General features: G+C 45.4%; 1 protein-coding gene across 1 annotated transcript in view; it reads right to left on the bottom strand.

The window, feature by feature from the left end:
* Positions 1 to 26,080, bottom strand: part of faim2a (Fas apoptotic inhibitory molecule 2a) — a 101,841-nt gene that overhangs the window by 16,421 nt on the left and 59,340 nt on the right. Inside the window, exons 5-10 of the mRNA XM_068031061.1 lie at positions 25,717 to 25,770; positions 24,982 to 25,032; positions 21,056 to 21,095; positions 20,072 to 20,109; positions 18,115 to 18,202; positions 17,252 to 17,347 (exon numbers count right to left, since the gene is read on the bottom strand). Of these exons, the coding sequence (XP_067887162.1) occupies positions 17,252 to 17,347; positions 18,115 to 18,202; positions 20,072 to 20,109; positions 21,056 to 21,095; positions 24,982 to 25,032; positions 25,717 to 25,770 (367 nt within the window). The remainder of the gene's footprint in view (positions 1 to 17,251; positions 17,348 to 18,114; positions 18,203 to 20,071; positions 20,110 to 21,055; positions 21,096 to 24,981; positions 25,033 to 25,716; positions 25,771 to 26,080) is intronic.

Raw genomic sequence — 26,080 nt, forward strand, 5'->3', positions numbered from 1 at the left:
CTTTGTTGATCTTTAAAATTTACCCAATCTTCCAGCCTGCCACTGGCCTTTGCAATATGGTATGCCTTAGTTTGTCTTTATGTTGCCATTAACTTCCTTGCTTAGCCATGGATGTTTTTTTTCCCCCTCTTACAATCTTTCTTCCTCTCTGGAATATATTTTAGTTGGGAGGAACTAAATATCTCCTTAAACATCTGCCACTTCTCATCAACTGTCCTATTTAGAACATTACAGCGCAGTACAGGCCCTTCGGCCCTCGATGTTGCGCCGACCTGTGAAACCATCTGACCTACACTATTCCATTTTCATCCATATGTCTATCCAATGACCACTTAAATGCCCTTAAAGTTGGCGAGTCTACTACTGTTGCAGGCAGGGCGTTCCACGCCCCTCCTACTCTGAGTAAAGAAACTACCTCTGACATCTGTCCTATATCTATCACCCCTCAACTTAAAGCTATGTCCCCTTGTGTTTGCCATCACCATCCAAGGAAAAAGACTCTCACTATCCACCCTATCCAACCCTCTGATTATCTTATATGTCTCTATTAAGTCACCTCTCCTCCTCCTTCTCTCCAACGAAAACAACCTCAAGTCCCTCAGCCTTTCCTCGTAAGACCTTCCCTCCATACCAGGCAACATCCTAGTAAATGTCCTCTGCACCCTTTCCATAGCTTCCACATCCTTCCTATAATGCGGTGACCAGAACTGCACGCAATACTCCAGGTGCGATCTCACCAGAGTTTTGTACAGCTGCAGCATGACCTCGTGGCTCCGAAACTCGATCCCCCTACTAATAAAAGCTAACACACCATATGCCTTCTTAACAGCCCTATTAACCTGGGTAGCAACTTTCAGGGATTTATGTACCTGGACACCAAGATCTCTCTGCTCATCTACACTACCAAGAATCTTCCCATTAGCCCAGTACTCTGCATTCCTGTTACTCCTTCCAAAGTGAATCACCTCGCACTTTTCCGCATTAAACTCCATTTGCCATCTCTCAGCCCAGCTCTGCAGCCTATCTATGTCCCTCTGTACCCTACAACATCCTTCGGCACTATCCACAACTCCACCGACCTTAGTGTCATCCGCAAATTTACTAACCCACCCTTCTACACCCTCTTCCAGGTCATTTATAAAAATGACAAACAGCAGTGGCCCCAAAACAGATCCTTGCGGTACACCACTAGTAACTAAACTCCAGGATGAACATTTGCCATCAACCACCACCCTCTGTCTTCTTTCAGCTAGCCAATTTCTGATCCAAAGCTCTAAATCACCTTCAACTCCATACTTCCGTATTTTCTGCAATAGCCTACCGTGGGGAACCTTATCAAACGCCTTACTGAAATCCATATACACCACATCCACTGCTTTACCCTCATCCACCTGTTTGGTCACCTTCTCGAAACACTCAATAAGGTTTGTGAGGCACGACCTACCCGTCACAAAACCGTGCTGACTATCGCTAATGAACTTATTCTTTTCAAGATGATTATAAATCCTGTCTCTTATAACCTTTTCCAACATTTTACCCACAACCGAAGTAAGGCTCACAGGTCTATAATTACCAGGGCTGTCTCTACTCCCCTTCTTGAACAAGGGGACAACATTTGCTATCCTCCAGTCTTCCGGCACTATTCCTGTCGACAATGACGACATAAAGATCAAGGACAAAGGCTCTGCAATCTCCTCCCCAGCTTCCCAGAGAATCCTAGGATAAATCCCATCTGGCCCAGGGGACTTATCTATTTTCACACTTTCCAAAATTGATAACACCTCCTCCTTGTGAACCTCAATCCCATCTAGCCTAGTAGCCTGAATCTCAGTGTTCTCCTCGACAACATTTTCTTTCTCTACTGTAAATACTGACGCAAAATATTCATTTAACACTTCCCCTACCTCCTCTGATTCCACACACAACTTCCCACTACTATCCTTGATTGGCCCTAATCTAACTCTAGTAGATTTTGATTTCACCCCTCCACTTTCTATACTTCTCTCAGCTTTCTGTAGTATTGAGTTCTCTGAGTCGGGCATAAGCTTTCCTCTTCTGCCTCATCTTACCTGTAAGCTCCTTGACATCTTCACATGTCCAACATTGTACATTTCAATCCAGCAGGAGCAACACCTATTTAGTCTTCCTTCCCAGTCCACTAGGGCCAAATCTGTCCTCATGCCTATGTAATTAACTTTATTTAACTCCAGAATGCTCATGTGGGACTCCAGTTTCTCGCCCTCAAACTGAATTTGAAAATCTAGCATTCTATGATCACTCTTCCCTCGAGGATCCTTAACTATGAGATTAATTAATCCCACCTCATTACACAATACCAAATATAGAATAGCCTGCTCTCTGGTTGGTTCCGCAACATATTGCTCCAAAAAACAATAATACATTCAATGAACTCTCCCTCGAGGCTCCCCTTGCCAATTTGATTAATCCAGTCTATATGCATATTAAAATCCCCCATTGCCGTACCTTTCTTACAAGCCACCAGTATTTTCTGGTTTATACTGTGCCCCACTACGGAACTACTGTTTGGGGACCTATAGATTACTCCCACCAGGGTCTTCTTTCTCTTGCTATTTCTTATTTCTAGCCAGACTGATTCTGCGTCTTGATCTCCAGTGCCTATATCATTTCTCACTGATCGCTTCCTTTACTAAGGAAACTACACCACCTCCTTTTCCTTCCTATCCTTCCGAAATACTGAGTACCCTTGGATATTCATTTCCCAAACCTGGTTTCCCTGCAACCACTTCTCAGTAATCATCATTAAATCATACCGTTCGTCTTTATTTGCGCTGTTAACTCATTTATTTTATTCCGAATGCTTTGTGCATTCAGATACAAAGCCTTCAAGTTTGTTCTGTTATCAAATTTCCCTACTCTTGTACGATTCCTTGGTGCAATATGACGTTCACACGTTCTGTCCCTACCGTTTATATTCTGGTAACATTCAGCCTCATCACTAACGTGGACTCCTACCTTCTCCTTTAGCTTTGACTTCCTAATTTTCCATGCAACTGATCCCTCCCCCGACTATTTAGTTTAATAAATGGATATCAAAAGCATGAAAAACACACACAGAAAGGCAACATCTACATTCTAAAAGATGGGACGATTAGAAACAGTATAAACCCGAGAGTTTTGAATCAAAAAAACAAAATTATTGAATTCCTCATCAATATTTCTCAACCTATAGTACTTGGGGAATTTAAGGTGACAGTTTACTTTAAATTTTTATGGATATTTGTAAGATATTTTGCTGTAACATTATCAAGGTTGAACTTTTGGATTTTATTTTAGAAATAAGGTTATGCTTTAGATCTCTTAGTAATCTTTGATATTGTAGGATACTGAGCCACTTAAAGTGTATAGCATGTTCAACTCTTCAATAAATATTTAAGTTAATAAATCGTCTCATGTAGCATTCTGTATACAACTACAAGAACGCCCTCACTGTCTCCTTCAGTGGGGAGGTACGTATTAAAGAGACATTCCCAGACCTTTATAATATCTAGGATATTTATGACGTAGCTATAATTATTACAAAATAGGCTATCCGAAGGACAGTAATATTCTGTTGGTTTTCTTTCTTTGAGGGAAGACTAGTTCAGTTCTTTAGACCCAAAGTGTCTGTAGGAATCTGTCTAGTTTGAACTTAATTAAAACAGACTCATTGATTTGGTTTCATCCCTATAAGGGATTAAAGTCATCAATCACTTCATAATTACCCCAATTATAACTGGGATAGTTTTAATGTGAAAGGAACTGAGGGAGCAGAATTTTTGAGGTGCATTCAGCAGAACTTTTACTGCCCAGTGCGCAGGAAGTCCATCAAGAGAGAGTGGAGTTTTAGACTTAGTTATAGGAAATTAAGCTGGGCAGGTGGATGGAGTGGTAGTGGGAGAGCATTTTGGTGGTAGTGATTATAATTCAGTAAGTTTTAACAATTATGGAAAAGGACAGAGATAGAACAGGAATTAGAGTTCTCAATTGGGGCAAGGCCAACTTTACTAAGCTGAGGAGCGACTTAGCAAAAGTGGACTGGAAACATCTACTTGAAGGTAAATCAGTGTCAGAATAGTGGGAGGCAAAGGGGAGACCCAAGGGGTCCAGAGTAAACACGCTTCCACAAAGAAAAACCATAGGACGGCCAAATCTAGAGCCCCATGAATGTCAAGAAGCCTACATGGTAAGATAAGGTAGAAAAGGAAAGCTTATGTACGATACAGAGAAAGCCGAGAGGGGTATAGAAAGTGGAGGGGTGAAATCAAAAAGGAAATCAGGAAAGCTAAGCGAGGGCATGAAAGAATATTGGCAAGCAAAATCCAGGTCAACCCAAAGATGTTTTATCAATACGTTAAGAGTAAGAGGATAGCTAAGAGTAGAGCCCATAAAAGGTAACCTATGTGTAGGGCCGGAAGATGTTGGTATGGTTCTTAATGAATACTTTGCGTCTGTCTTCACAAAAGAGGGGGATTATGCAGATATTATAGTTAAGGAGGAAGAAGTATTGGATGTGATTAACATGGGGAGAGGGGAAATATTAATGGGATTAGCATCCTTGAAAAGGTGAGAAATCACCAGGGCCGGATGAAACTTACCCCAGGCTAAAGGCCTGCTACCCGACCCGAACCTGATGCCATGTGTCACGTTCGGGTTGGGTGGCACTTCAGGGTCCTGCATTTGGGCTCGGGCCGGGCTGGATCGGACACACTCAATCACCACCTCAGGTAAGTGACTCTGATGTTAATTTACTTTTTGGACTTCAAAGGTGGTTTGTTAGTTATTTTAAGTTAGCGCAGGTAAGGAACAAAGTGAAAAATGGAAGATAAGTTAACTGATGGTCAGGTTGGCACGGGGAAAAAAATGGAAGGACTCGGGCTGGGTCCGCCTCGGGTTGGGTCTTGTTTGCAGACCCAAGCAGGCCTTTACCCCGGGCTGTCAAAAAAAGGGGAAATAGTGGAAGGTCTGACCATCATTCTCCAGTCCTCACTGGATACAGGTGTGGTGCCAGAACATTGGAGAACTGCTAAAGTTGTACCTCTGTTTAAAAAGGGAACGAGGCATAGACCATATAATTCAGGCTACTCAGTCGAACCTCAGTAGTGGGCAAATTATTGGAATCTATTCTGAGAGACAGGATTAACTGTCACTTAGAAAGGGACAGATTAATCAAGGTTAGTCAGCATGGATTTGTTAAAGGAAGATCTTGTCTGACCAACTTGATCAAATTTTTTGAAGAATTAATAATGAAGATTAATGAGAATAGTGCAGTTGATGTGGTCTACATGAATTTTAGCAAGGCTTTTGACAAAGTCCCATATGGCAAACTGGTGAAAAAAATAAAATCCCATGGGACCAGGGAAATGCAGCAAGGTGGATACAAAATTGGCTCAGTGGCAGGAAACAAAGGGTAATTGTTGACTGGTGTTTTCGTGACTGGAGGGTTGCTTCCAGTGGTGTTCTGCAGGCTTAGTACTGGGTCCCCTGCTTTTTGTGGTGTATGTATAAACTATGTGGATATAAATGTAAGGGGCATGATCAAAAAGTCCGAAGAACAAAGATTGGCCGTGTGGCAGACAGCAAGGAAGATAGCTGTAGGCTGCAGGAAGCTTTCAATGGACTGGTAAGGTGGGCAGAAAAGTGACAAATGGAATTCAACCTGGAGAAGTGAGGTGGTGCATTTGGGGAAGGCAAATGAATACATGATTAATGGGAAAATACTGAGAAGTGTAGAGGAAGTAAGGGACCTTGGAGTGAATGTCCACAGATCTCTGAATGTAGCAGGATAGGTTGATAAAGGTGGTTAAGAAGGCATATGGAATCCTTCACTTTATTAGGCAAGGTATAAAATACAAGAGCAGGAAGGTTATGCTGGAACTGTCTAAATCATTAATTAGGCCACAACTTGAATACTGTGTGCAGCTCTGGATGTAATTGCACTAGAGAGGGTACCGAGGAGATTTACAAGGATGTTGCTGGGACTGGAAAAATGCAGCTATGAGGAAAGATTGGACAGGCTGGGGTTGTTCTCCTTGGAACAGAGAAGGCTGAGGGGAGATCTGATTGAAATGTACAGGGGCCTGGATAGAGTGGGGGTGAAGGGCCTATTTACCTTAGCAGAGAAGTGAGTGACTAAGGGGCATAGATTTAAAGTAATTGGTAGAAAGATTATAGGGGAGATGAGGAAAAATGTTTTCACCCAAAGGGTGGTGGGGGTCTGGAACTCATTGCCTGAAAGGGTAGTTGAGGCAGAAACCCTCAACTCATTTAAAAGGTGTCTGCTACCTTCAGGGATCTGTGGACATACACGCCAAGGTCCCTCACTTCCTCGACACCTCAGTATTTTCCCATTAATCATGTATTAATTTGCCTTCCCCAAATGCACCACCTCACTTCTCCAGGTTGAATTCCATTTGCCACTTCTCTGCCCACTTTAACAGTCCATTGAAAGCTTCCTGCAGCCTACAGCCATCTACCACATGGCCAATCTTTGTCCTTCAAACTTCCTGATCATGCCCCTTACATTTACATCCACGTTGTCAAGTGCAGGGCTACGGACTAAATACTGGAAGGTGGGATTAGACTGGGTGGCTCGTTTTTTTGCTTGGCACAGACACAATGGACCAAATGGCCTCTTTCTGTGCCTTAAACTTTCTATGATTCTATAACTGGAGTATTGCATCCAGTTCTGATCACCAGACTTCAGGAAGGCTGCGACGGTCCTTGAGAGGGTGCAGAGGAGATTTACCAGAATGATTCCAGGGATGAGGGATTTTAGTTACAAGGTTAGGTTGGTGAAGCTGGGGTTGTTCCTCATGGAGCAAAGGAGATTGAGGGGAGATTTGATAGAGATTTATAAGATTGCGACAGGTTTAGATAAGGTAGACAAAGAAAAATGTTCCCATTAGCTGATGGTACAGGACTAGGGGGCTTAGATTGAAGGTTTTGGGAAAAAGTGCAGGGGGATTTGAGGAAGAACTTCCTTTACAGAGTGAATGGTAATGATCTGGATCTCGCTGCCAAGAGGGTGGTGGAAGCAGAGACAACGAATGATTTCAAATGGAAAATGGATGGATGCCCGAGGGAAATAAACTTGCGGAGTTCCGGGGATCAAGTGAGGAAAGGGGATTTCCGAAGAAGGGTCACTGACCCAAAACGTTAACTCTGCTTCTCTTTCCACAGATGCTGCCAGACCTGCTGAGTGAATCCAGCATTTCTTGTTTTTGTTTCAGATTTCCAGCATCCGCAGTATTTTGCTTTTATTTGAGGAAAGGGGATTGATTGGAGTGCTCTGCAGAGAGCCAGCATGGACTCCATGGGCCAAATGGCCTCCTTCTGTGCTGGTGTGACTCCACAACTCCTCCCTACTGTATAAGGTGTTGGTCAGGCCCCAAGTAGCCTCGTGTGTGGTTATCCTCTGGAAGGGGTTCGAGAGAGTAATTGAGAATTGGTTTCATTGGTAGGAGGATCAGTAACCACAGGAGACTGTTTTAAGATGATATTTCTTTTCTTTACCTATGTCTCAGTATTAATTCTTATTTTGGCACCTCAGCTGGAGTAACGTGTCCAATTCTGGCACGACACTTTCGGAAGGATGTCAAGGTCTTGTGGGGGGCTGCGGGGGGGCATGGAGGTGGCGGAGAAAATGAGATTTACTAGAATGGTAACAGGGATGAGAACTTTGAACTGTGAGGAGGATAGTGATAAACTTCAAAAGGACATAAATAGGCTGGTGGAATGGGCAGACAAGTAGCACATGAAATTTAATGCAGCGAAGTGTGAGGTGATTCATTTTGGTAGGAACAACAAGGAGATGCCAAAGAAAGCGTACAATTCTGAATGAGGTGCAGGAGCAGTGGAACCTGGGAGAAGATGTGCACAAATCATTTTGCTTCTTTCATGGGATATGGGCGTCACTGGCAAGGCCAGTATTTGTTGCCTATCTCGAACAGCCCTTGAACTGAGTGGCTTGCGAGGCCATTTCAGAGGGCAGTTAAAAGTCAACCACATTACTGTGGGTCTGGAGTCACATGTAGGTCAGACCAGGTAAGGATGGCAGATTTCCTTCTCTAAAAGGACATTAGCGAACGAGATGCGTTTTTATGACAATTGATAATAGTTTCATGGCACCATTACTGAGACTAGCTTTCAATTCAGATTTTTTCTTAATTAATTAAATTTAAATTCCATCAGCTGTCATGGTGGGATTTGAACCAGTGTCCCAGGACATTAGCCTGGGCCTCTGGATTATTCGTCCAGTGACAGTACAACTATGCCACCGTCTCCCTAAAACCTGTATAAAACACTGGTTCAGCCTCAACTGGAGCATTGTGTCCCATTCTGGGCATCACACTTTAGGAAGTACATGAAAGCATTAGACAGGGTGCAGAAAAGATTCATGAGAATGGTTTCAGGGATGAGGAACTTCAGTTACGTGGATAGATTGGAGAGGCTGGAGCTCTTGTCCTTGGAGAAGAGATGATTAACAGGACATTTGATCAAGGTGTTTAAAATCAAGGGGATTCTGGACAGAGTAGATAGAGAGAAACTGTTCCCATTAGCAGAAGGATCCAGAACCAGAGGACACCGATTTAAGGTGACTGGCAAAAGCAACAGCAGTAACGAGAAAAAACATGTGACTAATCCAATTAAATCCTTTGATGAAGTAACGGAGAAAGTTGATGAAGGGAATGCAGTGGATATTTAATTATATGGATTTTAAGAAAGCTTCTGATGAAGTGCCACATAAAAGGCTCATGGAATAGGAAGGTCAATGTCCAATTGGATAAAAAAATTGGCTTAAGAACAGAAAACGAGTCATAGTAAATACTGCAAAATACTGCAGATGCTGGAAACCTGAAATAAAAACAGTAAGTGCTGGAAATACTCAGGTCAGGCAGCACCTGTTCCTAGCAATAGGGGCAGAAAGGTAGCAGATGGAATTTAACACAGAGAAATGTGAGGTGACCCATTTTGGCAGAAGGAGTAGGGAGAGACATCGACTTAATGGCACAGTTCTAAAAGTTGTGCAGGAACAGAGGGACCTGGGGTTCATGTGCATCGATCTTTGAAGGTGGCAGAACATATTGAGAGAGTGGTTAGTAAAGCATATGGGATCTTGGGCTTCATAAAAAGACACACTGAGTACAAAAGCAGGGACGTTATGCTGAAACTTTATAAAGCTCTGGTAAGGCCCCAACTGGAGGATTGCGTCCACTTCAGGAAGGATGTGAGGATCCTCAAGAGGGTGCAGAGGAGATTTACCAGAAAGGTTTCAGGGATAGAGGATTTTAGTTACAAGGTTAGGTTGGAAAAGCTGGGGTTGTTCTCCTTAGAACAGCAGAGATTGAGAAAAGATTTAATAGAAGTGTATAAGATTATGACAGGCCTCAATGCATTGCACTGTAGTTTGATGGCTACACTTCTGACAGTTTGAGTGAAGACTGGAGTGAAACAGGGTTGTGTCCTAGCACCACCACTCTGTTGGGAATCTTTTTCTCCATGCTCCTAACCTCACCTCCCCTGCAGATATGGAAGTCTATTTGCACACTAGGTCAGAAAGCAAGTTCGACAATCCATCAAGGCTGAAGCAATGACCAAAAAACACATTACGGCCTGATCAGACAACTCCTCTATGCTGATGCAGCGCGGGTCGCTCACACAGGAACTCAGCTACAAAGACTCATGGACTGTCTCTCCCATCGCTGTACCTTGTTCTCCTTGATGACAAGTCAAGAAAACCATGATTACTGGACAAGGTGTCGCATCTTCATCCCGATCACACTAAATAACAGTCCACTGGAAGTGGTTAGCAAATTCTGTCATCGTGGGCCCAAGAACAAAGAACAGTACAGCACTGGAAGAGGCCATTCGGCCCTTGAAGCCTGCGCCGACCTTGATGCCTGTCTAAACTAAAACCTTCTGCACTTCCGGGGTCCATATCCCTCTATTCCCATCCTATTCATGTATTTGTCAAGATGCCTCTTAAACGTCACTATCGTACCTGGTCCCACCACCTCCCCCGGCAGCAAGTTCCAGGCACTCACACCCACTGTGTAAAGAACTTGCCTCACACAGCCCCTCTAAACTTTGCCCCTCGCCCCTTAAACCTCTGTCCCCTAGTAACTGACTCTTCAACCCTGGGAAAAAGCTTCTGACTATCCACTCTGTCCATGCCACTCATAACTTTGTAAACCTCTATCATGTTGCCCCTCCACCTCCGTCATTCCAGTGAAAACAACCAGAGTTTATCCAACTTCTCCTCATAGCTAATGCCCTCCAGACCAGGCAACATCCTAGTAAACCTAAAATAAAAGCAAAATACTGCGGATGCTGGAAATCTGAAACAAAAACAAGAAATGCTGGAATCACTCAGCAGGTCTGGCAGCATCTGTGGAAAGAGAAGCAGAGTTAACGTTTCGGGTCAGTGACCCTTCTTCGGAACCTAGTAAACCTCTTCTGTACCCTCTCCAAAGCCTCCACGTCCTTCTGGTAGTGTGGCAACCAGAATTGCACGGAATATTCCAAGTGTGGCCTAACTAAGGTTCTGTACAGCTGCAGCATGACTTGCCAATTTTTATACTCTATGCCCCGACCGATGAAGGCAAGCATGCCGTATGCCTTCTTGACTACCTTATCCACCTGCGTTGCCACTTTGTGACCTGTGGACCTGTACGCCCAGATCTCTCTGCCTGTCAATACTCCTAAGGGTTCTGCCATTTACTGTATACTTCCCACCTGTATTAGATCTTCCAAAATGCATTACCTCACATTTGTCCGGATTAAACTCCATCTGCCATTTCTCCGCCCAAGTCTCCAACCGATCTATATCCTGCTGTATCCTCTGACAATCCTCATCACTATCCGCAACTCCACCAACCTTTGTGTCGTCCACAAACTTACTAATCAGAACAGCTACATTTTCCTCCAATTCATTTATATATATACTACAAACAGCAAAGGTCCCAGCACTGATCCCTGTGGAACACCACTAGTCACAGACCTCCATTCAGAAAAGCACCCTTCCACTGCTACCCACGGCCTTCTATGACCAAGCCAATTCTGTATCCATCTTGCCAGCTCACCTCTGATCCCGTGTGACTTCACCTTTTGTACCAGTCTGCCATAAAGGACCTTGTCAAAGGCTCTACTGAAGTCCATATAGACAACATCCACTGCCTTTCCTTCATCAATCACCTTCGTCACTTCCTCAAAAAACTCAATCAAGTTAGAGAGACATGACCTCCCCTTCACAAAACCATGCGGTCTCTCACTAATAAGTTCATTTGGTTCCAAATGGGAGTAAATCCTGTCCCGAAGAATCCTCTCTAATAATTTCCCTACCAGTGATGTAAGGCTCACCGGCCTACAATTTCCTGGATTATCCTTACTACCCTTCTTAAACAAAGGAACAACATTGGCTATTCTCCAGTCCTCTGGGAGCTCACCTGTAACCAATGAGGATACAAAGATTTCTGTCAAGGCTCCAGCAATTTCTTCCCTTGCCTCCCTCAGTATTCTGGGGTAGATCCCATCAGGCCCTGGGGACTTATCTACCTTAATGCTTTGCAAGACGCCCAACACCTCCTCCTTTTTGATAAAGACATGACCCAGACTATCTACAGTTCCTTCCCTAGACTCATCATCCAAGTCCTTCTCTTTGGTGAATACTGATGCAAAATACTCATTTAGTACCTCGCCCATTTCCTCTGGCTCCACACACAGATTCCCTCCTCTGTCCTCGAGTGGGCCAACCCTTTCCCTGGTTACCCTCTTGCTCTTTATATATGTATAAAAAGTCTTGGGATTTTCCTTAATCCTGTTTGCCAATGACTTTTCATGACCCCTTTTAGCCCTCCTGACTCCTTGCTTAAGTTCCTTCCTACTTTCTTGATATTCCTCAAGGGCTTAGTCTGTTCCCAGCCTTCCAGCTCTTACGAATGCTTCCTTTTTCTTTTTGACTGGGCTCACAATATCCCTCGTTATCCAAGGTTCCTGAAACTTGCCAAACTTATCCTTCTTCCTCACAGGAACATGCCAGTCCTGGATTCTAATCAACTGACATTTGAAAGACTCCCACATGTCAGATGTTGACTTACCCTCAAACAGCTGCCCCCAATCTAAGTTCTTCAGTTCCTGCCTAATATTGTTATAATTAACCTTCCCCCATTTTAGCACCTTCACCCGAGGACTACTATCCTTATCCACAAGTACCTTAAAACTTATGGAATTATGATCACTGTTCCCGAAATGCTCTCCTACTGAGACTTCGATCACTTGGCCGGGCTCATTCCCCAATACCAGGTCCAGTACGGCCCCATCCCTAGTTGGACTATCTACATATTGTTTCAAGAAGCTCTCCTGGATGTTCCTTACAAATTCTGCCTCATCCAAGCCCCTAGCACTAAGTGAGTCCCAGTCAATATAGGGGAAGTTAAAATCACCCACCACTACAACCCTGTTACCTTTACATCTTTCCAAAATCTGTCTACATATCTGCTCCTCTACCTCCCGCTGGCTGTTGGGAGGCCTGTAGTAAACCCCCAACATCGTGACTGCACCCTTCCTATTCCTGAGCTCCACCCATATTGCCTCGCTACATGACCGCTCTGAGGTGTCCTCCTGCAGTACAGCTGAGATATTCTCCTCAGCCAGTAATGCAACTCCCCCAACCCTTTTACATCCCCCTCTATCCCGCCTGAAGCTTTTAAATCCCAGAACATTTAGCTGCCAATCCTGTCCTTCCCTCAACCAAGTCTCTAATAGCAACATCATAGTTCCAAGTACTAATCCAAGCTCTAAGTTCATCTGCCTTACCTGTTATACTTCTCGCATTGAAACAAATACACTTCAGACCGCCAGTCCCGCTGTGCTCCGCAACATCTCCCTGCCTGCTCTTCCTCTTACTGGCCTTATTTACTAGTTCCCCTTCATTTATTTCACTTGCTGTCCTACTGCTCTGGTTCCCACCCCCCGCCACACTAGTTTAAACCCTCCCGAGTGACGCTAGCAAACCTCGCAGCCAGGATATTTGTGCCCCTCCAGTTTAGATGCAACCCGTCCTCCTTGTACAGGTCCCATCTGTCCCTGGAGAGATCCCAATGGTCCAGATATCTGAAACTCTTCCTTCTACACCAGCTGTTCAGCCACGTGTTTAGCTGCACTATCTTCCTATTTCTAGCCTCAATGGCACGTGGCACAGGGAGTAATCCCGAGATTACAACCTTAGAGGTCCTGCCTTTTAACTTTCTACCTAACTCCCTAAACTCCCCCTGCAGGACCTGAAAACTCTTCCTGCCTATGTCGTTGGTACCGATGTGTACCACAACCTCTGGCTGTTCACCCTCCCCCTTCAGAATGCCCCCTGCCCGTTCAGAGACATCCTTGACCCTGGCACCAGGGAGGCAACATATCATCCTGGAGTCTCTTTCACGTCCACAGAAGCGCCTATCTGTGCCACTGACTATAGAGTCCCCTATAACTATAGCTCTTCTGCGCTTTGTCCCTCCCTGCTGAACAACAGTGCCAGCCGTGGTGCCACTGCTCTGGCTGCTGCTGTTTTCCCCTGATAGGCCATCCCCCCCAACAATATCCAAAACGGTATACTTGTTAGAGAGGGGGATAGCCACAGGGGATTCCTGCACTGACTGCCTGCCCCTTCTAGTGGTCACCCATCTATCTGCCTGCACCTTGGGTGTAACCACTTCTCAAACTCCTGTCTATGACGCTTTCTGCCACCTGCATGCTCCTAAGTGCATCCAGTTGCCGCTCCAACCAATGGGTAACTGGGTACACCTCCTGCAGATGTAGTCGTCCGGAATGCTGGAAGCGTCACAGACCTCCCACATCTCACAGATGAAGCACTTTATCCCTCTAACTGACATTAAATTTTATTAATTTAAAATACTTATTAAATCCTTACTAAATTATGTTACAATTAACTATATGGTCCCTAGTGCTAGATTTCTACTATAAATATTAAATGCTAACTAAATACAGTAATCTCCTCCCTCTGGTTTAGTTACTCTACTAATTAATTAATTAGGGTTTTAATTAATTTTAATTACCTTATCAAGGTAGCAGACAATCTGTCCCAAGGCACAGAGTTCGATACACACGGGGAAAGCAGCTACCACCTTTGGCCAACTTGCGAAACGCGCACAGGATAACACCAAGCTGACCCTTAGAACAAAGCTGACGGTTTATGAGGCCTGTATTCTGAGCACCTTGCTGTACGGCTGTGAAACATGGGTGACTTACAGCTACCAGGAAAAGCAGCTCAATAATTTCCATCCTCACCGTCTGCGTCGCATTATGGGTATATCACAAATGCCGCAATCCTCTCAAAGGCAGAGCTCCCAAGTGTGTTAGCACTAAAAATAAAGGTGGCTTCGGTGGATTGGACATGTCTGCAGGATGGAAGACGGTCGCATACCCAAGGACCTTCTTGTATGGTGAGGTAGCCGGGGCCAGGCGACCAGTGGGGCGCCCAAAGCTCCGCTTCGAGGATGCTTGCAAACTTGACATGAAGGCCCTAAATGTCGACTATTGCACCTGGGAGTCACTAGCTAGCAAAAGAGAGAAATGGCGACACATCCTGCCAACGGGCGCGCGCTACCACAACGACCAGTGGCTACAGCAGCTGGGCAACAGTCACCAATGTTGAAAACGACAACTCTTTACTTGGCAGCTTCACATGTGGCACTTGTGGTCGAACCTACCTCTCAAGGATTGGCCTTCGCAGCCATCAGCAATGGTGCACCAAGACACCCCACCTTAATGGATTGTTTGCTGTGTGTCCATCATCTTTTGTAGATGAAAGGATGCCAACCTCATAATTTAGACAAGGAAAAGCTGTTCATTAACTAATGGTACAAGGGGTTGGGGACACAGATTGGAAGTTTTTTGTTATTTGTTTCATGGGATGTGGGCATCGCTGGCCAGGCCAGCATTTATTGCCTATCCCTAATTACCCATGAGAAGGTAGTGGTGAGCTGCCTTCTTGAATTGCTGCAGTCCATGTGAGGTAGGTACACCCACAGTGCTGTTAGGAAGGGAGTTCCAGGATTTTGATCCAGCGACAGTGAAGGAACGGTGATATAGTTCCAAATCAGGATGGTGTGTGGCTTGGAGGGGAACTTGCAGGTGGTGGTGTTCCCATGCATCTGCTGCCCTTGTCCTTCTAGGTGGCAGAGGTCGTGGGTTTGGAAGGTGCTGCATGAGTAGCCTTGGTGCGTTGCTGCAGTGCATCTTGTAGATGGTACACACTGCTGCCACTGTGCGTCGGTGGTGGAGGGTGTGAATGTTTGTAGATGGGGTGCCAATCAAGCGGGCTGCCATGTCTTGGATGGTGTCGAGCTCCTTGAGTGTTGTTGGAGCTGCACCCATCCAGGCAAGTGGAAAGTATTCCATCACACTCCTGACTTGTGCCTTGTTGATGGTGGACAGGCTTTGGGGAGTCAGGAGGTGAGTTACTCGCCACAGGATTCCTAGCCTCTGACCTGCTCTTGTAGCCACGGTATTTATATGGCTACTCCAGTTCAGTTCAGTTTCTGGTCAATGGTAACCCCCAGATGTCAATAGTGGGGGATTCAGCGATGGTAATGCCGTTGAATGTCATGGGGAGATGGTTAGATTCTCTCTTGTTGGAGATGGTCATTGCCTGGCACGTGTGTGGCACAGTGGTGCAGTGGTTAGCACCGCAGCCTCACAGCTTGAGACACCTGGGTTCAATTCTGGGTACTGCCTGCGTGGAGTTTGCAAGTTCTCCCTGTGACCACGTGGGTTTTCGCTGGGTGCTCCGGTTTCCTCCCACCGCCAAAGACTTGCAGGTGATAGGTAAATTGGCCATTGTAAATTGCCCCTAGTGTTGGGAGGTGATAGGGAATATGGGATTACTGTAGGGTTAGTATAAATGGGTGGTTCTTGGTCGGCACAGACTCGGTGGGCCGAAGGGCCTGTTTCAGTGCTGTATCTCTAAATAAAATAAATAAAAATAAATAAATGTTACTTGCCACTTAACAGCCCAAGCCTGGCTATTGTCCAGGTCTTGCTGCATTTCTACACAGACTGTTTCAGTATCTGAGGAGTCGCGAATGGTGAACATTGTGCAGTCATCAGCAAACATCCCCACTTCTGACCTTATGATTGAAGGAAGGTCATTAGTGAAACAGCTGAAGATGGCCGGTCCTAGGACACTATCCTGAGGAATTCCTGCAGTGATGTCCTGGAGCTGAGATTACTGACCTCCAACAACCACAACCACCTTCCTTTGCACTCGGTAGTTTGGGGGACAAGAGATGCAGGGAGAATGCGAGGAAGCACTTTTTATTTTAATGCAGTGGGTGGTAATAACCTGGAACTCGCTGCCTACAAGGATGGTGGAAGTGGAGACAATCAATGACTTCAAGAGGAAGTTCAATGGCCACTTGAGGGGAAACAGACTTTCAGGGCTACGGGGATCGAGCAGTGGGTGTGGGACTGACTGGATAGCTCCATGGAGAGCTGGCATGGAATTGAAGGGCTGAATCACCACCTTCTGTGCCGTAAATGACTGACTCTAAAATGTCTGCAGGGCTATGAGGAAAGGGCGAGGGAATGTGACTAATTGGACAGCTCTTTCAAAGAGCCAGCACAGGCAGAATGGGCTGAGTGGCCTCAAGCTGTGTTGTATGATTCGATGATGATTACAGGAAGAGAGGGTGCACTGGTGAATAGCCATGATGTTTCTGGGATTGGGGATTTCAGTTATGAGGAAAATTAAAGAGATCATTCTGTCCATTTACCTGCCTGAGCTCAATTTCCATTGAAACACTGAAACAACAAAAATCGGTCAATCTTAGTCCAACTTGGGCATTCCTGCTCCCAAGAATACCAGTGCTTTTCAGAAGCGGTCAGAACTCCTGCCCTCTGAAGTGGCCAGTGTCAAATCACTACCACCAGCTCAAAACAATGACCCAACATAATCCTCCCATGGCATCTAAAGATGGGCAATAAATGCTGGTCTTGCCAGCAACGTTCACACTGAAAATGAATCAAGGTAAAGCACTCAATGTCCTAATAACCTGCTGCAGAAAGATGTCAAACTTTGCCTTTTTTGGTAATAATCCAGAGTCTGTTCCCTTTGTACCAAAAAGTGGAAACATTTCACTGTTTTTAATCTTCTTCCCTCTTTGTGTAATCTTCCTCGACATACTTATGCCCTGAGGTATGTCGAAGTCAGATGTTTACTTACATATCCGAATGGGACGGTGAATGCCATAATTAGCCCAGTGATGAACAAAACCATCATCAGTCCAAACAGCAGACCATGGCATGAGGTGAAATCAAACTGCAAAAGAAAAGCAACAGTTTACAAGAGGATCTCCCCAACTAATGGCATCCACACCACAGTAAACCCCAGCAGGGGCTAAAACCCGACAGCAGGAGCTCATCACCACAGCTCAAAGAACAGAACTACTACCATTCCAATCCGTCCCACTGATCCCTCTCTCGCCATGCTCCTATCGCCCTGCCCAGTGACCCCTCCCATTCCCTGTCCAGCGATGCCTCTATCTCTCCCATTCCGTGCAAGGCAAATCTTTGTCCTCCCTGCCCACAGACCCCCTCCCACCGACTGCTCCCATTCCCTGCATACCAGTCCCTACTTGGCCCTGCATCTTTGAAGTGCAGTCACTGCTATTCTGCAGCCAAGCACGGCAACCATTTCTGCACAAGATTTGAAACAGCATCGACCTAAATGGGCAATAAATCTTTTTTACTGATATTGGCTCAGAGAAGAATGCTGAGCTGCTGAGCTGGGAGAATGAAATGTTTTAGGGGCCTCGGTTTAACGTCTCATCCAAAGATGGCCTCCCCGCCAGCGCACCGCTCCCTCAGCTCCGCCTCCCCGCCAGCGCACCGCTCCCTCAGCGCTGCCTCCCCGCCAGCGCACTGCTCCCTCAGTAGCTTCATGGGTTAACTCCTGCCCTCTGAAGTGGCCTGGCAAAGCCACACAGTCGTACCAAGACCACCACCTCAAGGCAGCTGGGAATGGACAACAAATACAGCTTGGCCAGCGAAGTCTACGTTCTGGGAACAAAAAAAGGTTTGACCTACCCTTGTCTGGAAGGAGAAGATGCTGACTGCGAGACAGACCAAGGCAGTGATACCAATGCAGATCATCACACTCTTTGTGTTATGGTAACTAGGAGGAGATGAGTGAACACTTTACTCAAGGCAGTCAGTGGGTACAACCAATAAGTATAAACAGAATTAAAAGCTGGGAATGCAAAGCTAGCTTCCCTGCCCTCCCAAACCAAGTGCTTCCCACTAACCAGTCTTAAATTGTGGAGAGATTAAACCTAACCCTTACAGGCCGCTCTCAATGCCTCACTCTGCAAAGAATCCTGACACTCAGTGCTACAGTGCACAAGGTCCTCCGGTTCGGTTCCCAGTCTACACTGTACTGGAATAGGCGGCCATGCAGCTCCTCAAGCCTGTTCCACCATTCAATTAAATCATGGCTGATCTGTACCTTAACTCCATTTACCCAACTTGGTTCCATAACCCTGAACATCCTCACTCAACAAGAAACTATCAATCTCAGTCTTGAAACTTTCAAATGACACCCAACTCAACTGGTTTTTGCAGAGAGAGTTCCAGATTTCCACTACCCTTTGTGTAAAAAAGTGCTTCCCGACAACACCCCCTAATGGCCTGGCTGTAAGTTTAATGTTGGTCTTGCTTGTTCTGGACTCCCATCACCACAGGAAATAGTTTCTCTTTATCTGCCCTATTGACTCCTTTAATCATCTTACACACCTCAATTTGATCATCCTCAAGTGACATGCGAAAAAATTTTACGCAGGGAGTGATTATGATCTGGATTGAGCTGCCCGAGTGTGTGGTGGAGACATGTTCAATCATGGCTTTCAAAAGGGAATTTGACAATTATTCGAAGAGAAAAACATTTGCAGGGAAAGGGGGGAAAAGATGGGAAAGTTGGACTAGATGAACTGCTTTTACAGAGAGCCGATACGGACAAAAACAGGCCCAAAGGCCTCCTTTGGTGCTGTAACCATTCTACAATTCTCCCAAGCCAGTAGGCTTGGCCTGCAAGGTCCAGTGCAGCACCAGGTCATGTCCCAGCACACCCGACCGTCAGCCCAATATCAACAAATGCTCCCATCTTATTCTCCAAATACACATTCGACCCAATTCCATGTGATTGGAAATTGTGATTGACGGAGCAGTCTGAGAGATACACAAATACAATATTTTTCCATCTTTGGGTCCAAAATGATTGAACTACTGAGTTTACAGCACAGAAACAGGTCATTTGGCCCACTGGCCACTGACTGTGTTCTACATATGCCTCCTCCCACCTTATTTCACCTCAACCTAGCAATGTAAAAGCTTTGGTTCGGCCACAACTAGAGTATTAGGTCCAGTTCTGGTCACCACACTTTAGGAATGAGAGGGTGCAGAGGGCATTTACCAGAATGGTTCCAGGAATGATGGATTTAAGTTACTAGATTAGGTTGGAGAAGCTGGGGTTGTTCTCCTTGGAGCAAAGCAGATTGAGGGAAGATGTAACAGAGTTGTACAAGATTCTGACTGGTTTAGGATGAGGCAGACAAAGAAAAGCTGTTCCCATTAGCTGATGGTACATGGATTAGGGGACACAAATTTAAGGTATTGGGAAGAGATACAGGGCGGCTGTGAGGAAGAACTATTTTTTTTTAAACCAAGCAAGTGGTAATGACCTGGAACTTGCTCCCTTCGACGGTGGTCAATGATTTCAAAAGGAAATTGGATGGGCAGTTGAGCGAAATAAACTTGCAGACTATGGGGTAGAGCAAGGGAATGGGTCTGATTGGATTGCTCTACAGAGCGCAGCTTGGACTTGATGGACTGAATGGCCTCATTCTGTGCTGTAATGACTTTATATCCTCTGTTCCCCTCTGCCTCGTGTTTATCTAGCTTCCCACTGCAGTGGTCCCATTAGTGGGGCGGGTCACTGGGACAATGTTTTGCTGTGTGAGACAAGTTGTGGTTTACAATAAGCTCTTACGTGGTAAGCATCCCTGCCATGTATGACATGCCCAGAGTCTGAGGAAAGAAGGAGAGACTGCATCAGACATGGGGGGAAAAGCTCATATTCACTCAAATTAAAAATCACTCAGTCCAACTTCAATGGGGATTGACCAGGGTGAATTATAAGGGTGATAATGGCCAGACTGCTGCGTCCTGTTTTAATCTCCTCTTGGGATGCAGTTATGACAAGATTGCGTTGTTTCCCCAAGGGATTGTGTCATCCACTGGAGTCACATGTAGGGATGACAGGTTCCCTTCCCTGAAGGACATTAGTGACCCAGTTGGTTTTTACAACAACCTGGCAATTTTCACGGTGATTTGTCCTCGTGCAAGACCACAGATTACCAGATTTATTCAATTCAGTTTCACACCTCACAATCTCAGGGTTTCTAGTCCAGGACCAAAACACTTGGCTACTGTCCTGTACAAATGCCAATCTGTAGCCCACCTGGTGCAGACTCCGTCTGTAGGTAATGGTCATCCAATGGAACGATTGGCATGTCTTAAGACCACTTGGATCCATGTGGTTTTTCTGCTGACAGCAAAACCAATTGGCCAATTGGGGGAGTCCCAAGCAGGACGGGAGGAAGCCAGACTGTTGCCCAGTCACCAGTAAAACCTGCGGGTTACCTTGGCTCAGTTACCTACTCACCTCAGAGTCAAGGTGGCTGTGAATTCAAGTCCCACGCCAGAGACTGGAGCCCATAATCTGGGCCGACACTCCAAGTTGGAGGTGCCGTCTTTTTGAGGAGACATTAAACCAAAGCCCCGTCTACCCTCTTGAGTGGGTGCAAGAAATCCCCTGCCCTTCTTCAAATATATCCTTGAAATCTTTTACGTCCAGAGGGCAGGCGGGGCCTCAGTTTAATATCAGGAATTTATGAATTGCTGAAGATGACAGAATATAAGAGTGTTTAGATTCATAGACATTTTCAATTTCAACATTGAAAGTAGTACGTACAAAAATAGCCAGCAGAATTAAGTTCCAAGGATAACGTCGCCTGCATTAAGATAACAAAACAGATTGAAAGAAAACAAGTTAGGTTCAGTAACAGCATAAATCCCCCAAACTTATTGAATAAAATCATAGAATCACAGAAAGTTTAAGGCACAGAAAAAGACGACTTGACCCATCTGTGCCAGCTGAAAAACGATCCAACTATTCTAATCCCACCTTTCAGCATTTGGTTCATAGCCCTGCAGATTATAGCACTTAAGACTCCTTTTGAATGAGCTGAAGGTCTCTTGCTCAACTATCCTTTCAGGCAGTGAGTTCCTGACCATCACCACCTTCTGGGTGAAAAAGTATTTCCTCATCTCCCCTCTAATCTTTCTACTAATTACTTGAAATCTATGCCCCTCGTCATTGATACCTCTGCTAAGGTGAATAGACCCTTCGCCTCCACTCTATCCAGGCCCCTCAAAATTTTGTACATTTCAATCAGATTTCCACTCACCCTTCTCTGTTCCAAGAAGAACAACCCCAGCCTATCCAATCTTTCCTCATAGCTGCATTTTTCCAGTCCTGGCAAAATCCTCGCAAATCTCCTCTGTACCCTCTCTAGTGCAAGTACATCCTTTCTGTAATGAGGTGACCAGAACTGCACACAGTACTCAAGTTGTGGCCTAACCAATGAGTTATACAGTTCCAGCATAACCTCCCTGCTCTTGTATTCTATACCTTGGCCAATAAAGGAAAGGATTCCATATGCCTTCTTAACCACCTTATTGACCTGTCCTGCTACCTTCAGGGATCTGTGGACACTCACTCCAAGGTCCCTCACTTCCTCTGCACTTCTCATATTTTCCCATTAATTGTGTATTCCTTTGCCTTGTTTGACCTGCCCAAATGCATCACCGCACACTTCTCCAAGTTAAATTCCATTTGCCGCTTTTCTGCCCATCTGACCAGATCAATAACTTCCTGCAGACTACAGCTATCCTCCTCGTGATCTACCACACCGTCCATCTTTCCATCGCCCGCAAGCTTCTTGATCATGCCCCCTACATTTACATCCAAATAATTAACATACACCACAAAAAACAGGGGACCCAGTACTGAGTCCTGCGGAACACCACTGGAAACAGTCCTCCAGTCGCTAAAACAGCTGTCAACAATTACCATTTGTTTCTTGCCACTGAGCCAATTTTCTATCCACCTTGCTGCATTTCCCTGGATCCCATGGGATTTTATTTTTTAAACCAGTCTGCCATGTGGGACCTTGGAAAAAAGCCTTGCTAAAATCCATGTCGACGTCAACTGCACTACCCTCATCTATCTTCCTTGTTACTCTTTCAAAAAATTCAATCAAGTTGGTCAAACAGGATCTTCCCTTAACAAATCCATGCTGACTATCCTTGATTAACCTGTGCCATCCTAAGTAACAGTTTATCCTTTCTCTCAATAGATTCCAATAATTTGCCCACGACTGAGGTTAGACTGACTGGCCTGTAATTATTTGGTCTATCCTTCGCTCCCTTTTTAAACAGAGGTACGTTAGCAATTCTCCAATCCTTTAGCACCACACCTGTATCCAGTGAGGACTGGAAAATGGTCAGACCCTCTGCTATTTCCTCTCCTGCTTCTTTGAACAGCCTAGGGTACATTTCATCTGGCCCTGGTGAGTTTATTAACTTTCAAGGATGCTAATCCCATTAATACTCCCTCCCTCCCTATGTTTATCACATCCAATACTTCACACTCCTCCTCCTTCACTACAAAATCTACATTGTCCCCTCTTTCGTGAAGACAGACGCAAAATATTCATTAAGAACCATAACATCTTCCGCCCCACGCATAGGTTACCTTTTTGGTCTTTTATGAGCTCTACTCTCTCCTTCGTTATCCTCTTATTCTTAATGTAATGATAGAACATCTTTAGGTTCACCTTAATTTTGCTTGCCAATATTCTTTGATGCCCTCTCTTTCCTAATTTCCTTTTTATCGGGGTAATTAAAATCTGCTACTATTCTTGAACTTCAGAGATTTGCCTATCTGCTCTTCTATCTCCCTCTGATTGTTTGGGGTCTATAGTACACTCCCAGCAGTGTGATTGCCCATTTTTTGTTGCTTAGCTCAATCCATATGGCCTCATTTGATGAGCCTTCCAACATATCTTCCCTCCTCACAGCTGTAATAGTTTCCTTGACCAAAACTGCCACTCCCCCTTTCTTATCCCACTCCCTATCACTTCTGAAAATCCTGTAACCAGTAACTTTGAGCTGCCATTCCTGTCTCTCCTTAAGCCATGTTTCTGTAATAGCTATATCACATCATACTGCCACGTGTCTATATGTGCCCTCAGCTCATCTGCTTTATTTGCTATACTTCTTGCGTTGAATAGATACCCTTGAGCACTGCCAAACTCTTTTCTTCATTTTTTAACGTTTGTTTGCTCTATCTTCCAGACTCATCAATTAATTTTCCACCTTCTATTTTAACTTCTGATTTTGTCCCAGCTGAGTCTGCCCTCAGGTCCCCATCCCCCTGCCAAACTAATTTAAACCCGACCCAACAGCGTGAGCAAAACGTCCCACAAGGAACTCAGTCCCGCCTCTGTTCAGTGCAACCTGTCCGGCCTGTACAGGTCCCATCTCCCCCAGAGCCGGTCCCAATGTCCCAGGAATCTGAAGTCCTCCCTCCTGCAGCATCTTTCTAGCCACGCATTCATCTGTTCCGAAGAAGGGTCACTGACCCAAAACATTAACTCCGCTTCTCTTTCCACAGATGCTGCCAGACCTGCTGAGCGGTTCCAGCATTTCTTGTTTGTATTTTAGATTTCCAGCATCCGCAGTATTTTGCTTTTATCTTCTATTTCTATATCCACTTGCACGTGGCACTGGGAGTAATCCGGAGATTACTACTTTTGAGGTCCTGCTTGCTAATTTCTTCCCTCGCTCCCTAAATTCTGACTGCAAGACCACGTCCCTCTTTCTACCTATGTAGTTGGTTCTGATGTGGACCATGACTGCTGGCTGTTCACACTCCCCCTTTGGGATGCTCTGCAGCCTCTCAGTGACATCCTTGACCCTGGCACCTGGAAGGCAACACACCATCCTGGATTCACGTCTGCGGCCACAGAAACGCCTTTCTGCTCCTCTGACTATTGAATCACCAATCACTATGGCTTATCCAGTATTTCGAAAAATGGTTCCAGGAGATTTTTAACGTTCTGCTTGGCGCATGGATTTTAAAGTTATCCCTTTTAAGTGTATATATTAAAGATAGTGTGTGTGATGGATGGTTCCTTTATTCGTTAGTTGGGTGCCTGAGGTACAAGAAACCTACCCAAATGTTTGAGTCTCCAAAATAAGCTACTAACAAACCCAGACAGCAAGGACATAAAGCGACATATGGCTGGCAGAAAATGCAGGCTGGGTAGCATCTGTGGAGAAGGGTTAAAGTTTCAGCTCGGTGACTTGTTGTCAGAGTACATTGAACATGAGACATTATCCCCACCTTCCCCTCTCCATAGATGCTGCCTCACCAGCCGAGTGCTACCCACATTCAGCACACATTGGGCTTCTGTTTGCCCAATACGGAGATAAACTTTCCCCCCATTGAGACATCCACCTGCCCTCTCCCCACCCTATCTCGGGCAGCTTAAACACATTCTCCACCTCTGCACAGGGGTGCTACTGGAGTTCAACCAGCTCAGCGAAGTTTACATCCTTTGTGCAGCCAGAACCCTCCTACAGGGGAAAGGAGAGAGTTGAAATCTGCAGAATGGGGCTAGGGAAGGGACTGAGATTTGGTGGGATTAGGGTGAAACGAGGGGGCTATGTAGAATGGGAAAAAGAGGGAACATGAGGGACAATGGGAAACTCTAGAGAGTGTGCAAGCAGAGGCAATGTGTTGGCAGGCAGGAGGCTTTAGTTGGAACTCACCTGATTCCAGAACAGCAGACAAGAATGAGGTAGGTGGTGATGAAGACCGCACTGGAGAGAAACCAAAGCAGAGAACAATTCAGCCTCCGGACAGGATTCAGGAAAGTCCTGATGCTTGAAAACATTTAAAGGAACATCTGCAGAAAACTGGCCTATCACTCACTTCCCCATGCACAGCTCATGGCAGTGAGACTCGCTGGCGCATTGAGTCTCCATGGGCTCACTGCTCCATGTGTGGGGGGCCTGGAGTGTGATCAGCAGGTGGGAGGAGGGACAATCAGAGCCGAGTGCAATTTATACAGCAACTGGCAAAGGCCTTTCCAGTAACATCCACGCCCCGAGAACAAAAAAAAAGGAAATCTCACCAAGTTCGCTCTCCATACCCGGGGGAGGGATAGAGGAAATTGGGAGTGGGGGAGTCAGGGTGTGGAGAGAAACTTTGAGACTAGTTGCAGCCTCTACCACCACTCTGCCCAAGATCGAGGGATTAAAGCAGGGACATTGCATATTCCACAATGACCAGTTGGGCCAAATGGCCTATTTCACTGCTGTATTTCCATGTGTTTCCATGTATGGCTCAGCAACAGAGCAACTTCATCAAATTAACTACTGGAGCAGTGTACACAAATTTTAATTCAAAAAATGAGAGTAGTAGCCTCAATGTTCCTTTAAACACTGTTCCTTCAACACTTACTTCACAGTGTCAAGTGATGACAGCGAAAGCTTTGCACTTACAAAGAGGTGTAGTACAAGATAAGATTGGCCCGCACGTATTTTCTGACTGGGTCACTGTGGAAAGAAGCACACACACACACACATTATTAATTCATGATTAATCAGGGAAAATCAAATCACAGCTGCCAATCACAAACTGAACACAACACAACCGAAAGTGAGAATCCTTCATTTCCCACATTACTATTCTGCTCTCCTGCCTTGACTCTATCCCTTGATTTGCTACATCTACTCAAGCTTGATTCCTCACCCTCCTTGTTTAGTTGAAAGCCCTCTCTATTTCCCCAGTTGTAGGGTTTGCTCCAACACTGGTCCTAGCACAGTTCAGGTACAGACTGAACCAACAGTACAGCCCCCCACTTTC

The sequence above is a fragment of the Heterodontus francisci genome, chromosome 5 (assembly GCF_036365525.1).
Source record: "Heterodontus francisci isolate sHetFra1 chromosome 5, sHetFra1.hap1, whole genome shotgun sequence".
Lineage (NCBI taxonomy): Eukaryota > Metazoa > Chordata > Chondrichthyes > Heterodontiformes > Heterodontidae > Heterodontus > Heterodontus francisci.